Source organism: Neovison vison, chromosome X (genome assembly GCF_020171115.1).
Source record: "Neovison vison isolate M4711 chromosome X, ASM_NN_V1, whole genome shotgun sequence".
NCBI classification, from domain to species: Eukaryota; Metazoa; Chordata; class Mammalia; order Carnivora; family Mustelidae; genus Neogale; species Neogale vison.
This window is the reverse complement of record NC_058105.1, coordinates 118,591,074-118,604,099: the sequence shown is the minus strand read 5'-3', so window position 1 is coordinate 118,604,099 and position 13,026 is coordinate 118,591,074. Positions and strand designations below refer to the sequence as shown.

Here is a 13,026-nt window from a genome sequence, read left to right as displayed (position 1 = left end):
CCTTTTGTATATGGATATCTAGTTATCTCAGAATCATTTATTGAAAAGACAGTTTTCCCCCATTGACTTGTCTTGCAACCTTTGTTGAAAATCAGTTGACTGTAAATATAAGGGTCTATTTATGGATTCTCAATTCTATTCCATTGATCTGTCATAATGCTAGTACCACCCTGTCTTGATGACTGAACTTTGTGGTGAGTTACGAAATTGGGAAGTCTGAGTCCTTCAACTTGGTTTTTTGTTGTTCTTTTTCAAAAGAATATTTTCACTATTCTGGGTCCCTTGCATTTCTTTATGAAATTTAGGACAAGCTGTTCAAATTCTACAAAAAAGTGAGGAAGGAGTGCACTAAATCTGTAGATGTATTAGGGGAGTATTGCCATCTTAACAATACTGAGTCTTCTGACCCATGAACATGGGATGCCTTTCCATTTATTTAGGTTTTAAAAAAAATTTCTTTCAAAGGTACTTTTTTGGGGATGACTTTTTATTTAATTTTCTACTTCTAAATCATTTTCTTTTACTAGGGTTCTAGTTTATAGTCCAGGTGGGAGAAAGAAGTGACAGAAAGGCGCTGTTAAGATACATTTTCTTTTCTATTGGAGATAGTAGACTTTGAATAGGTAATTATATCTGAAGGCTTCATGGTAATCCCAAGAATCACCTGCCTGTGGACTGTTAAGTCCTAGATCAGGTTACCACCAAGCAGTACTGAATTCCATTCCTTTGAAACAGTTGAAAAACAGAAGTATTGCTTATATCCCTGGGGGGTGTTCAGATTGAGAGACAAACCAGTTAATCTTCTGGAGCACTAGATGGCTCCAGGATTTACCCTACTTCCTTTAAGATTTATTTGATTTTCTGAGTATGTTTAAAAGTAAAAGACTATCAGAAGGCATATAGTGACAAGTCCTCCTCCCATCCTTTCTACCATCTACCCAGTCCCCTTCAATTTTTATGTATCTTTCCAGAATTTGTTTATATATATATATAGATAGATAAATATTAATATATGTTATTCTTTTATCAGAGGTCTTAGAATGCATATTAGTTGAGATTTTATAAGAAATACAAATTTATAGTAAGTAGGGTTTTTAAAATATTTTTTAAAGATTTTTATTTATCCACTTGACAGCTCACAAGTAGGCAGAGAGGCAGGCACAGAGAGAGGAGGAAGCAGGCTCCCCGCTGAGCAGAGAGTCTGATGTGGGGCTCGATCCCAGGACCCTGGGATCATGGCCTGAGCCAAAGGCAGAGGCCTTAACCCACTGAGCCACCCAGGTGCCCCAAGTAGGTTTTAAATAGAATTTTAAACCGATCAATATGTGATCACTTGAGTATTCTTTCTTTTTAATATTAGTGAGGACTTCCCCTAATAGAGTTAGGAGAAAATTTTGTTCTGCTCATTTTTCTCATTCCTTGACAAGGAAGCTGTTTGAATCAGGGTTGAACACTCTCTGCATAACAGAATTTGGCAAATACCTACATTATGGGGCCACTTGTCAGAACCCCTCTCTGCTTGTGAAAAAGTATATAAAGTGCAAGTTTGTTTTTGGTAGACTGGGTAAATGTCACACAATTCTCTGGCTGAATCCCATACCAGGTCCAGATTTAATGTGCAGTCTTATACATATGCCTAAATCTGAATCATCATTTTTTCCCTCTGTACATGTAAATTTTATTTTATTTTTTTAAATTATAAAATTTTTAAAGTATTCTCTATACCCAATATGGGACTCGAACTTGGGACCCTGAGATCACAAGTCATGCACTCTACTGACTGAGCCAGCCAGGTACCCCACATGTAAATTTTCAACACAAATTAACTTATACCTCACTAGGAATCTAAAAAAAATAAAGTAGTATTGAATGTTAGAGTTTACTGGAGACAGAAATATTGGCAAGCTATATAGTTTTGAAAGCATTTTCATCATACATGTAACTTAATTTATACTTCAACCGGTATAATTTATTTACTTTTCTTTTCCAAGAAGCTATCTATTAAAGACATGGCTGACTTTCCTGTCCCAGCCCAAGATGTGACTAGTGATGACAAACAAGGTATGAAAAGAATGGGTTTTCTTCCTTAAGGGACATTCTACCTGTGTTTCTTCATCTATTTCTCTTGGGATGGCTGGCTTCTGGAGCATAGAAGGGCAGTGCTCAGTACATTTGGATGGATTAAGTAGTTCAAATTGTCAGGAAACTGTAGGTTTTTTTTTTTTTTTTAAAAAAGATATTATTTATTTATTTGACAGAGATCACAAGTAGGCAGAGAGGCAGGCAGAGAGAGAGGAGGAAGCAGCCTCCCCACAGAGCAGAGAGCCCTAAGGCACCCCAGAAAACTGTAGTTTCTAAAGTGGTAACAGGAGCTTCCAAAGCCCGCTAACTCATTGGCCCCTTACTCACTTCTGACCCTCAGACTACTCTGACACTTTACATTGGGATTTGGTTGTACTAATTAGGAAATGACTGGAAGCTGGAAGAATTGAGAGCTTAACATCTTGGGTTGACAGATGTGATCCCAGAACATCAGTATAAATGCAGATTTGTGAATAGGTCTAATCCTTAAGGAAGTTATCTTCTAGAGAGAGTTTCTGTCCCTTGGATTTATCTTGTGACTTTGTGGATGCAAGGCAATATCGAGGAGCCAGCAACCCTTTGTCTGTCTTACTGGGCGACGGGCGAGTGAGAAGCAGTACAGCACAGTTTTCTGTGTTAGAGCTGCCATGAAGCACATAGATGAGTTGGCCTGGGAATGTTCAGAAGAACAGTTGGAGGTCAAACCCCCACCCCCCAGCTCGCAACACCACTCCATATAATCCTTTATAATCTACCAGGTCCTTCTTCTTTCATTGTCTTACTCACTTCTCACAAAACTGGATGGAGGCTAATATGTTTTATCTCCTAAAACGCAGAGATGAGTAAACTGAAGTGCAGTCAGTATGTATCAATTGCTTAATAAAAGAATGGAGATAAGAACAAAGATGTTCTAAGTCTCAAGCCAGTATTCTTTTTATTATTTGATACTGATTTACCACCCATGAATGAGAGGCTTATCTGAAGGGACTAAAAAGCACTGAAGCTATTTCGGGTTTTATTGTTGAGACTTGCCATTGTTGCTGCTTTGTACGGGAGTTAAACATGAAAAATAAGTTTTCCATTAGGAAACAATAATTGCTCTCTATTTAAATATTTGTTTGGGAGAGGCAGGCAGAACTAGACTTTTTTTTGCAACAGTGTGTACTCTCATCACTGTCTTTACTAGTGGGTCTAAGCCTTGATTGCACTTTGGAATACCCTGGTGAGGTCTGAAAATACTGAAGGCTGCATCTCACTCCCAGAGAGATTCTTTTTTTTTTTTTTAAGGCTTTTTTTTATTTGAGAGATGGACAGTGACAGAGAGTAGGGAGGAGAGAGAGAAGCAGGCTTCCACTAAGCAGGGAGCCTGATGTCAGGCTCCATCCCAGGACTCCGTGATCATGACCCCAGCTGAAGGCGGATGTTTAACCACCTGAGCACCGCCCCCCCCCGGCGCCCCTCCCAGAGAGATTCTGATGTCATTGGTCTGGGTGTCAGGAATGAAAGGGGGAAATTTCTCATATTTTCTGGAAATATTCCTCATAGCCACTAGAGGTGTTCTCTGTTGAAAGTTGGAAATACAGCTTTGTTCCTTGTGGGATGAGAACCTATTTCCATATGTTAGGGTGTTTTTATTGTTTTACTAAGTGCTATGCCAACCTATAGAGGTTTAAAACACCATTTTCATAGGAATTCTTTGTTTTAATATAAGTGCCTCAGACATAAAATTTTACAGTTTTTTTCTTTTTCTCCTTTTCTTTCTCTTGTTGTTTTAAGAACAAAACAAAGCACGTCTAGCTTTGAAAAGTACTGTGGATGAAGCCTTACCAAAGGATATGTCTGAGGATCCAGGTAGGAGAAAACCATTTTAATATGTTTTTATGTAATTATTTCTAATTTAAAAAACCCAGTAGTTTCAGTGAGTAGAAAATTGGTGGAAGTGTAGGTTTCTCTCTAAATATTTGCCTTGTGTTTTATTCTAAGGTAACCTTTTGGTTGCTTTTTACCACTTCCCTCTTTTCAGGCTTGAGAAGAGGGTAGGTTTTGTTTTTTTTTTTTTTTTAAAGTTCTGAATTTAGGTTTCACTGATAGGATCATGCCGTTGGAAGTTGAGTCTCATTGTTACTTTTACTGTGAAACTGGGAAGGCTTGGAGTTGAAATTTCAGTGAGCCATTGTGGTTTGTGTGTAGAGTAGGGAGCTGATGGGTAGATCAACTGGAGGCGCACAGCTGAACTTCTCCATTTCCAAAGCAAAAATTTCAAATATTTTCATTAGACTTCACCACCAGGAAGGCAAGTAAATGTGCTTATACTTGGAGTGGATTCCAAGGGAAGAAGAAAAGTTGTGTTTGCCCATGTTCTTAGGGACTTGAAACTGCGTCTTTGAACTGTGGAGATGGCCAGGCCTGTGTTCTCAGCTCTCTTGATGGGAACCATCACTGAGCCAAGCTGAACCTAGTTAAAAACAAAGGCTAGGGAGGGCATTATTCTTTGGAACTCCAGTTATGAGGATGTGAAAGAAGTTGCTACATTCTCTCATTGTTGTCTTTCATAATATTTAGTAAGTAAATCATGTTTGTTTTGGTTAGCTGGCTGTCATCCCGGCCTTATTTGTTTAAAGTTGGAACAAAGGAATCTGTGTAACATTGAGTCTTATGCTATAGTACCGTATTTCCCAAACGCTAAGTTCATTCAAGGTTTAAAAGAGAGAGATGGGTGGGGAAAGATAAAAGGAGGGGGGGGGAGAGAGAATGAGAGAGAGAACATGAATATGAATGAGATTATATGATTGATTTCAGTGATGAGGTTTAAGATTCTGTGTTTTTAGTCAGCCCCCCAGGCAATTCTGATGTGCAGCCTATTTTGGGAGCTCTGCCTCTAGGAGTTGATGTTAAGAAATAGAAAATCGAGATTGTAGATCAATCGTGACTCCAAAAGTGGTAGGAATTCTCAAGCCTCGTTTAGGTTTTTGAAACTGATTTGGGTTCCTTCATCATAGGGAGAAATGCTCAGTTTATGTGACGACAATGGAATGCTGGCCTGTTAGAGAATGAAACCTCAGGTTTGCTCTCTTTTCCCATTTCAGGACAAATGCCTTAGGTGGGTTCTTTCCACCTCTAATTTCTGGAGCTAAACTGGATGCACCTCTGTTTTTGTAAACTTCATGTTAACTGTATAGTAAAAGCTAGTTGAACTTGGAGAGTTAAATTGGTGCTTTTCCAACACTCTTTTAGGCTAATAACTTCCTATTTTTTTCCTATGAGCATCATGTGTTCTCTGGAGCATGAGCGTCAGATGTCATTTTTAAGATTCCTTCATTGACTGGGCCATGGAGTTGCCGGACAAAGGCTATCAGGGTGGGCCATGGTGCGTGATGTACATTTGAATTTGTTTCACATTCTGCCTGGGAACATGCTGTGTGGTTTCTGATTCATTTTTTCCACTGCTGCCCCTTTCTGGAGTAGATACGAGGGAATCCCTCATCTGAAAACCCATTTAAAACCCCCTTTCCTGGGGCAGGTTTGGGTTTCTAGTGTGAGACACTATAGAGTTTCAAGGTGGTGGTTTTTAATTCTGCGTGTCTGTCCATGCCACATGGACATTTCACCTCAGTTGAGTGCTGCCTTTGAGGGAATTAAACTTTAAGCTTGCCTTTTAATCTTCTTTCAGTTCGTTGCAAAGTTGACCTTCCCAGGCCGTTCTAGGAAGTTGTCGCTGTTCTCCCCTCTTCCCAGTTCAGTGAGAAGCTGTGGTCTCCCCACTGGCTTCAGCCTGGATCCCAACACAACACGCCCTGGACATTTCTGCAGATAGTCCCATGCCCCAAATGCCGAGTCTGACTTTCAGGGGCTTAGAGGCTGATGGGAGACTTAACTAGAAGAGTGTTCCTTAGCTTCTCGTGATCCGAACGAAACCTGTGGGGACTTACCGAGATCTGGCTGGAGTATATTTTTGCAGATGGCAGGAGAAGAATCACCCTGCCCTGCTCTTCCACAGTGGCTGGTGATAATGATGATGACAATGATAATAGTAGTGGTGACGAGGGTGATGTGGTGGTAGGACCGCTGTCAGGGAATGGGGGTAATTCCTCGTCACGTATTTTAAATATGCCTTACCCTTTTAATTGCTGCAAGTGTATATGTTAGTGGAGCCTAATAGATTCCTTAGCTAACATCGTATTCCAGCCTAATTCAACAGGGCACACTGTACATTGGTGATTTTTTTCTTGACGTCTCTAGGTCACGCTGAGGGGATTAGGCCTGTTGATCCTCACACTGTAGTGGCCAGGCGTGGCTGGTGATTCTGGCGGCTCCCTCAGCTGCTGCCCCACGGTCTTCCCGGGTAGAGCAGTTTTCTCCTTCCATTACCTGCTCCCACCTGTGCCTCCTTTGCTGTGCTAATGGGAGCTAGATTTAGAATCCAGGTTTCTCAAGACAGAGGATCACAGGGGAAGGGAGTGAAAAATGAAGCAAGAGGAAACTGGAGAGGGAGACAAAACCACAAGAGACCCTTAATCTCAGGAAACAAACTGAGGGTTGCCGGAGGGGAGAGGGTGGGAGGGATGGGGGTGCTGGGTGATGGACATTGAGGAGGGTGTGTGCTATGGTGAGTGCTGTGAATTGTGTAAGGGGATGATTCACAGACCTGTACCCCGAAATAAGTAATACATTATATGTTAATAAAAAAAAACAATGATGTATTATATGTCAGCTAATTGAACATAATAAAAAAAAAGAACTATGAGAAATTTCTTAAAAAAAAAAAAAAGAGAATCCAGGTTTCTTAGCTTGAAAAGTTAGGAGCACTCTCCAACAGTAATATTTTGCAATTCTAAAATACAGTTAGTTTTCAAAATACCTTCACTTTCTCTCTGTCCCCATGAGAAAGGGGCCACATTTTATTATCTTCATTCTGTAGATGAGGAAACTGAGGCTCAGAAATACTACTCAGGTGGTAGCCTGGAGGGATATGTAGGCCTCAGGACTCCTGTCTGGGTCTCCATTGCTTATCCATAGCCCACACCTCATCTGTCTGTGTGTCTATCTCTCACCGGCAGGGTTTATTTACCCCCTCCTTCCACACCCATTCTTATCCCAGCAAAAAGAGATAATGGCAACTGACAAAGGACTTAACGGTCACCCCCCATGATCTGGTTTGGGGAACCAGACTTCTATTTGAACATGACTGAGACTTTCCCGACCCACATATTTCTGGAAAGCAGAGTGGCCTGAGGGAGAAGAGGGGTTCAGAGCCAGCTGTGGGGAGCCTGCCAAGAGGGTGGCCCCCAGCTTTGTGGTGAGTCTGTTTACACTGTTCAGTCAGCCCCACGGCAGCCTGCTTGACTGCAGGATGGGCTCCCCTTAGGCCCCCTTCCTTCGCTGCCTAGGGTTTGTGGGGTCAGGGATGGCAGGGGGAGCTGCATGTACCTGCAGGTGTGGGTGCATGCTGATGGGTAGGACAGGGCTCAAACTTTGTAGGCCTCCCATGATTTTCAGGGCTTTGGTAGCATTTTGAGGGATTGAAGTCGAAAGGTGCTTGTGTTCTCACTACACCAAGCCAAAATGTTTATTTTGGGGAGAAATGCATCTTTTCTGCAGCTGACCATATCTGAGGGAATATATATTGCTAGTGTGCTTTGTGCCTTGTTAGCATTTTTAGCTCCCCTTTCTCTGCTGCTTATCTAACCCATGGATTTTAATGACCATCATCAATCCAGGCTGCTTCTTCCCAAGGAGGGTTTTTATCTTTAGAGCAATATAAAAAAGGGTGGGATAATTTATTGAGACATAAGAAAATGTTTGGGAGAATTTGCACAAACAGTATACAAACTATATTCTTGTTCTTAGTTAGTAGCACTTTTTCTATGGATTTTTAATGAACATTTTATGATGAAAAATTTGCAGTGGTTGCAAAACCTTAACATAACTAATGGTTTCTAAAGTTATCTTCCGTAGGATATTGAAAACATAAAAAAGGATTAATCTTTTTTTTTTAATAGTCTTACTAGAGTAATTTATTTATTTTTTTTCCAATTTATTTATTTTCAGAAAAACAGTATTCATTATTTTTTCAACACACCCAGTGCTCCATGCAAGCTGTGCCCTCTATAATACCCACCACCTGGTACCCCAACCTCCCACCCCCCCAAAAAGGATTAATCTTTTTGTAAGTGTTTATAATTACCCCAGGAACTTGTGATGGAAAAGTAGGCTCCATGGGTGTTGATGCTGAGCAAGTTAGCTCATGATTTAAATTTGATAAGGAAAAGTCGTATGGTTGATAAAATATTTTAATGATTTCACTCTGTAATATCCTCTGTATGATTTGGTCACAGAGACATAGGACACAAGAATATTTTCTTACAGAAAAATCTAGCTCATTTCAACTTAACTTGTGGGAGCTGTGATTTCTTGTGGTCATGCTGCTCTGGTGTAGTATATTTTAAGAAAACCTTGAAATATGTAACCTGATAGATTTCTTCCTAGCCTTCAGGGGAAGCTGGTTCAAAATCAATTACTAGGCTATCATGATAGACCAAGAAAACCACAGGTCTGAACCCACTGTTATATAAGCAGATAACCTCTTGAGAGGGTTGTCTTTTTAGACTGAAATTCTTTATTCATCAACGTAGATTTGAAAGTAGCTCCTTAGTGCTCTAACAAAAGGAAAAAAAAATGTTGGTCTCTCCCTCCTTTGAATTGTGCCTTTAGCTTAAGAAATAAAGTAAAAAAATAATGAAAATGTGGAGGCAGTCGAGTTCTCCACAGGGACACCTGTACCTCACGTTTGTTTACCTGTTGATAATGTTTGTTCTGCACTAGCCCGGATATTGCTTTTAAACCTGTTCAACTGCAGAAATGAAAGCCAAGTAAACAACAACTAATCTTTGTTTCAGCCACTTCTAAGGATTCCAACAGTCTCAAAGCAAGACCAAGATCCAGGTAGTGTTTGTTTAATTTCTGCTTTAATGCCCTTTCTATCCTGTCCCCAACTAGAAATAAAATCCCAGAACCTGAAGCCCAGCCCATCAGATTTGAAGCTTAGAATAGGGGTGAATTCACTTGTCATGAAGGGCTTGCTTGGAGCATGCGGTGCTGCTGGGAGACACTCAGTTCCTGTATTTATTAGTGCTGGAGGATGGTGGCTGCTGCTGGCTGGTCGCCTGACAAGAAGTGGTTTGTGTGCGTGTGGCCCAGTGGTTGCAGGATGGTAAGGCATAGAGGGCAGTACCTTTGGAGAGAAGGAAATGTGGTTCAGAGGTAGCACTGGAATTTACTCTCAGGACAAGGTGGACACCAGCAAGTGAGACTCCTGAGGGATGAAAATTAGAGTAGGAAAAGAAAATGCTCACAGTGCTTTTGATGAGGCTTGAGGCTTTAGGTAAGCAGTACTCATGGTCTGTTTTATCCTGTCTTAGAGCAGCTTTTTGGCTTCACCGTTTTTAGATCCGTAGAAGCTAGTAGAAGAGGGAGAGCAAGTAAAGCAGAGCTGCAGTTGACATCAGACATCAGATCGAAGGGTGGAGGAGAGATACAGAAACATTAATAGAACATCAAAGAGGGGAAATGGTATTGGGACCACTCTTCAGTGCTGAAGTACATGTGTGTACTGGACAGTACATATGTGTTTGCTTTGGCTCTTGGTGACTTCTTCTTCCTTTGGCTATGAGACACATTCCTGAAAAAGTGAATTTAAATCTGATCATATTTTATATGCTTGAAATAGTGATAATTAAGGAAACTTCATCTTTTTGTAAATCTGAGAGTTATCCCTTAGTTTATCTTTTATGTCTGGATTTTCTACATTGGAATTCTTATTTCCTTCTTTATAGAAGATACATATACCTATATTCATAGTTTCTGAAATAATAGATGCAGTAATTTTATTGGCAGAAAAAAAGGTATAGTCCCTGTTTCTGTCTGTGGCTACCACATTTACTCGTCTTTTTTTTTTTTTTTTAAAGGATGAATGGATCTTTTACTGTACTGGCTTAAAGTAGTGGCTTTAAGATACAAGAATAGTAACATTTGTCTGCCCTCATAGTTTGAAAAACCTTTGAATTACAGAAATCTGTTTAGGTGTGCTGTGTTAACTGTAAATTAAACCTCACAGTTTTCTTCTGTTGATTTCCTCTCTTTCTCAAAGTGAATGAAAGCATAAAGTTTCATAGTTACATGTACTATTATTAATGTCTCTGGCCAACTTTTATATATTATTCTCTTAGGGATCAGTCTCCTGGTCTAATCTGGATGTTTTTCTTTTCACTACTCCCCAACTGGGTCTTTGCTGAGACTGAGAGACTCAAATTACTTTTATTTTCCTTTTTAGAATAGTAAAACTTTGTAGAAATATGAGGGAAAGAGGGAAAAATCACTGTTTTAACTCAACTTATGTTCATTATTTTGTTGGTTCCCTGCACATTTGTATTTAAATTGGTTGTATTCACAGTTTTACAGTATCACTTGTTTAATATTCAATTAGCTTTCCATATGCAAATACGAGTATACAGGTTATATATGGAGATAGAATGGAATGAGCTATGTGGTATGGGATAGTATGCCTAACTCTGTATGTGTGTTGACACACACACACACACACACACACACACACACCCCATATATTCTTTCTTGACTGAAAAATGTCACTAAAGCCCTGTCTGGCATAAAAGTTCTTTTAATTTCTAGCTAGAGTCTCTGATTTCCGTTTTAAATCAATAGTTCCCAATTGAAAAAAAAAAATAGTTCCCAATTGAAAGCTTTGTTGTCCTTTCCTATCAATTTCCTTTCGCTCTGATTGAAAGTATGAGACCATTCTTGCCGCCAGTTCCCGCATGCCTTCGCCTTGTCTGTCTGGCCAGTTGTTTTACAGAGCCCACCCCAGAGCACGTTCTGTGCCATTATGGCAGCTTTATGAAAGATTGCAACCTTGCATGACAGACAAAACTCTTCAACTACCACAAAGAAACCTTGAGGGAATGATTTGGGAAAGTAAAAACTTGCTATGTCAAAACGAGCTTTATCAAGAACTGAAGTTGCTTAATAGTGATTGATAGGTTCTGATTTCATAAATGGCACTCTAATAGCTAAATACTAATAATAGTTTTCTGAGGTTAATTTGCCTGTAGAACACAACTCTGACTCAAAGGTCATTTTATTCTTTCACATGAGCTTAGCTGAGAGGCTGAATAGAACGGATGTACACGTCCACTTCTTAGAAAATCATACTGGAAACTCACCCACAAACCTGTTTCTAAGCAATAGACTAATGTACTGAGTTGAATTAATTTAGAAAATAATTAAGTCTCTAACGAGTAGTTTAGCCGCTACTGCCAAAAGATTTTTTTCTGGGCTCATAGGCAGTATCAGAATATTTTAAAAATGGAATTTAGAAACAGACTGGAGTTTGAATTGAGCCAATATAACTTTCTAACTATGTGACCTTTGGCAGGCTATTTATTTCCTGTTCCTTTGAATGTAATTATTAGAGTCACAATCTCAGAAGTTGTCTAGTTAGCTACTGCCTTGTTACAGATTGAAGGACAAAGTTTGGAGGAGGCTTTTGCTTGGAAAATTTCCCCCAACTGGTATTTCTCATGGTAAGACAGCCTAGACCTCTCCATCTGATACATGCGTGTTTCCCTTTCCAGAAATGCATTTGTGGCATAGTCCCTTGAGCTGCTGATTCTTCACTCTCAGCTTATCTACCCCACTTCCATAGGTGCCTGTCATCGCATTTGCATGGGAATGGGAGAAAAGTGCTGCAGTCTGTTAAGACCCTGAAGCCCTTCTGTTCCAACGTGGACGTGCCTAAGCAGAAGGCGTTATTCTTATTAACAATACCCATAGAAACGGATCTGAATTTACAGGAAGCTTTTCCTTTGTTTAAATTTAGATCTAAGATATAATACGAACAAAGGGGTTAAAAAAGGTTCTGATTCATGGCTGGGTTTGGATAGTTATTGCCAGTAGTGGTACCCAAGGGACGGTTGAATTCGTGGTTGCTTTGAGATGGGCCTTGGTCAGTCTTTTGGAAAAGTGACTTTGACTTTTGTGGGTATTTCCATTTCAACCTTACTTCAGAGACTAAAGCTTTGCTGTCTCCCTTCTGACCTTCCCTTATTTTGCTGCAGATCTTACTCTAGCACCTCCATAGAAGAGGCCATGAAAAGGGGCGAGGACCCTCCCACCCCGCCACCGCGGCCACAGAAAACCCATTCCAGAGCTTCCTCCTTGGATCTGAATAAAGTCTTCCAGCCCAGTGTGCCAGGTGAAGTGACCCTCTGCACCCCAGTCTTTCCCTTCCCTGTTGGAGTCACTGGATGCGTGTCCGCCACAGAGGCCTTTGTGAGTCCGCAGAATGAGCAGATCTGACCGTTTCCTGCCCCAGGAAGGTCTTCGAGTTGCTATGGTATTCTTGGGAGGGAAAGCAGTTCTAAGCAGATAGATATCCCACGTGTTTGGAGCCTTGCCCACACTTGTATGGACCAAGAATTACGAAATTCTGTGCTAAGAGGATTAAAATACTTTAACCCCAGACAGCCCACTGAGTGCATGGCTGGGGTCTCGTTCTCTGTAATTTGTATATAAGATTGCTGCCTGTCGTTTCCTGAGATGCTTATGTAGTTCTTCTCTGAAAGATCTTGGGGATTGACACCGGCCGGAAGCTTCCCCTCCGTCTTATCCTTGTGGTGAAGATCCTGTGTCTTGGAGGATTTAATGCTAAGGGGGCTCTGCTTTCTAAATCTGACCAATGGTTCGGTGGTTGGTGGGGGGAACTAGGGCAAGAGCTCCTCCAGGTGGCTTGCTGAGGGGTTTCTGGGGGTGCCACTTCCTTGAGCCAGCTGCTGTACAGCTAGGGTTGGAGGTAGGGGAGGTTGAAGGGCCTTGTCTGCTTCTCTGGCTCCCTGTGAAGTGGGAGATTTCCTCCTAGGGAACCTGCAGAAC

The 13,026-nt window shown here is 40.8% G+C and overlaps 1 protein-coding gene across 7 annotated transcripts in view; it reads left to right on the top strand.

Annotated features, from left to right (window-relative positions):
* The window catches only part of REPS2 (RALBP1 associated Eps domain containing 2), a 229,912-nt gene that overhangs the window by 123,171 nt on the left and 93,715 nt on the right, over window positions 1-13,026 (top strand). For 4 of the 7 annotated variants that reach the window (XM_044234497.1, XM_044234496.1, XM_044234500.1 and 1 more), the window contains exons 10-13: window positions 1,992-2,061; window positions 3,859-3,933; window positions 8,979-9,024; window positions 12,213-12,349. In XM_044234497.1, coding sequence (XP_044090432.1) covers window positions 1,992-2,061; window positions 3,859-3,933; window positions 8,979-9,024; window positions 12,213-12,349 — 328 coding nt within the window. The remainder of the gene's footprint in view (window positions 1-1,991; window positions 2,062-3,858; window positions 3,934-8,978; window positions 9,025-12,212; window positions 12,350-13,026) is intronic. The other 3 variants (XM_044234502.1, XM_044234499.1, XM_044234498.1) reach the window with 2 other exon arrangements.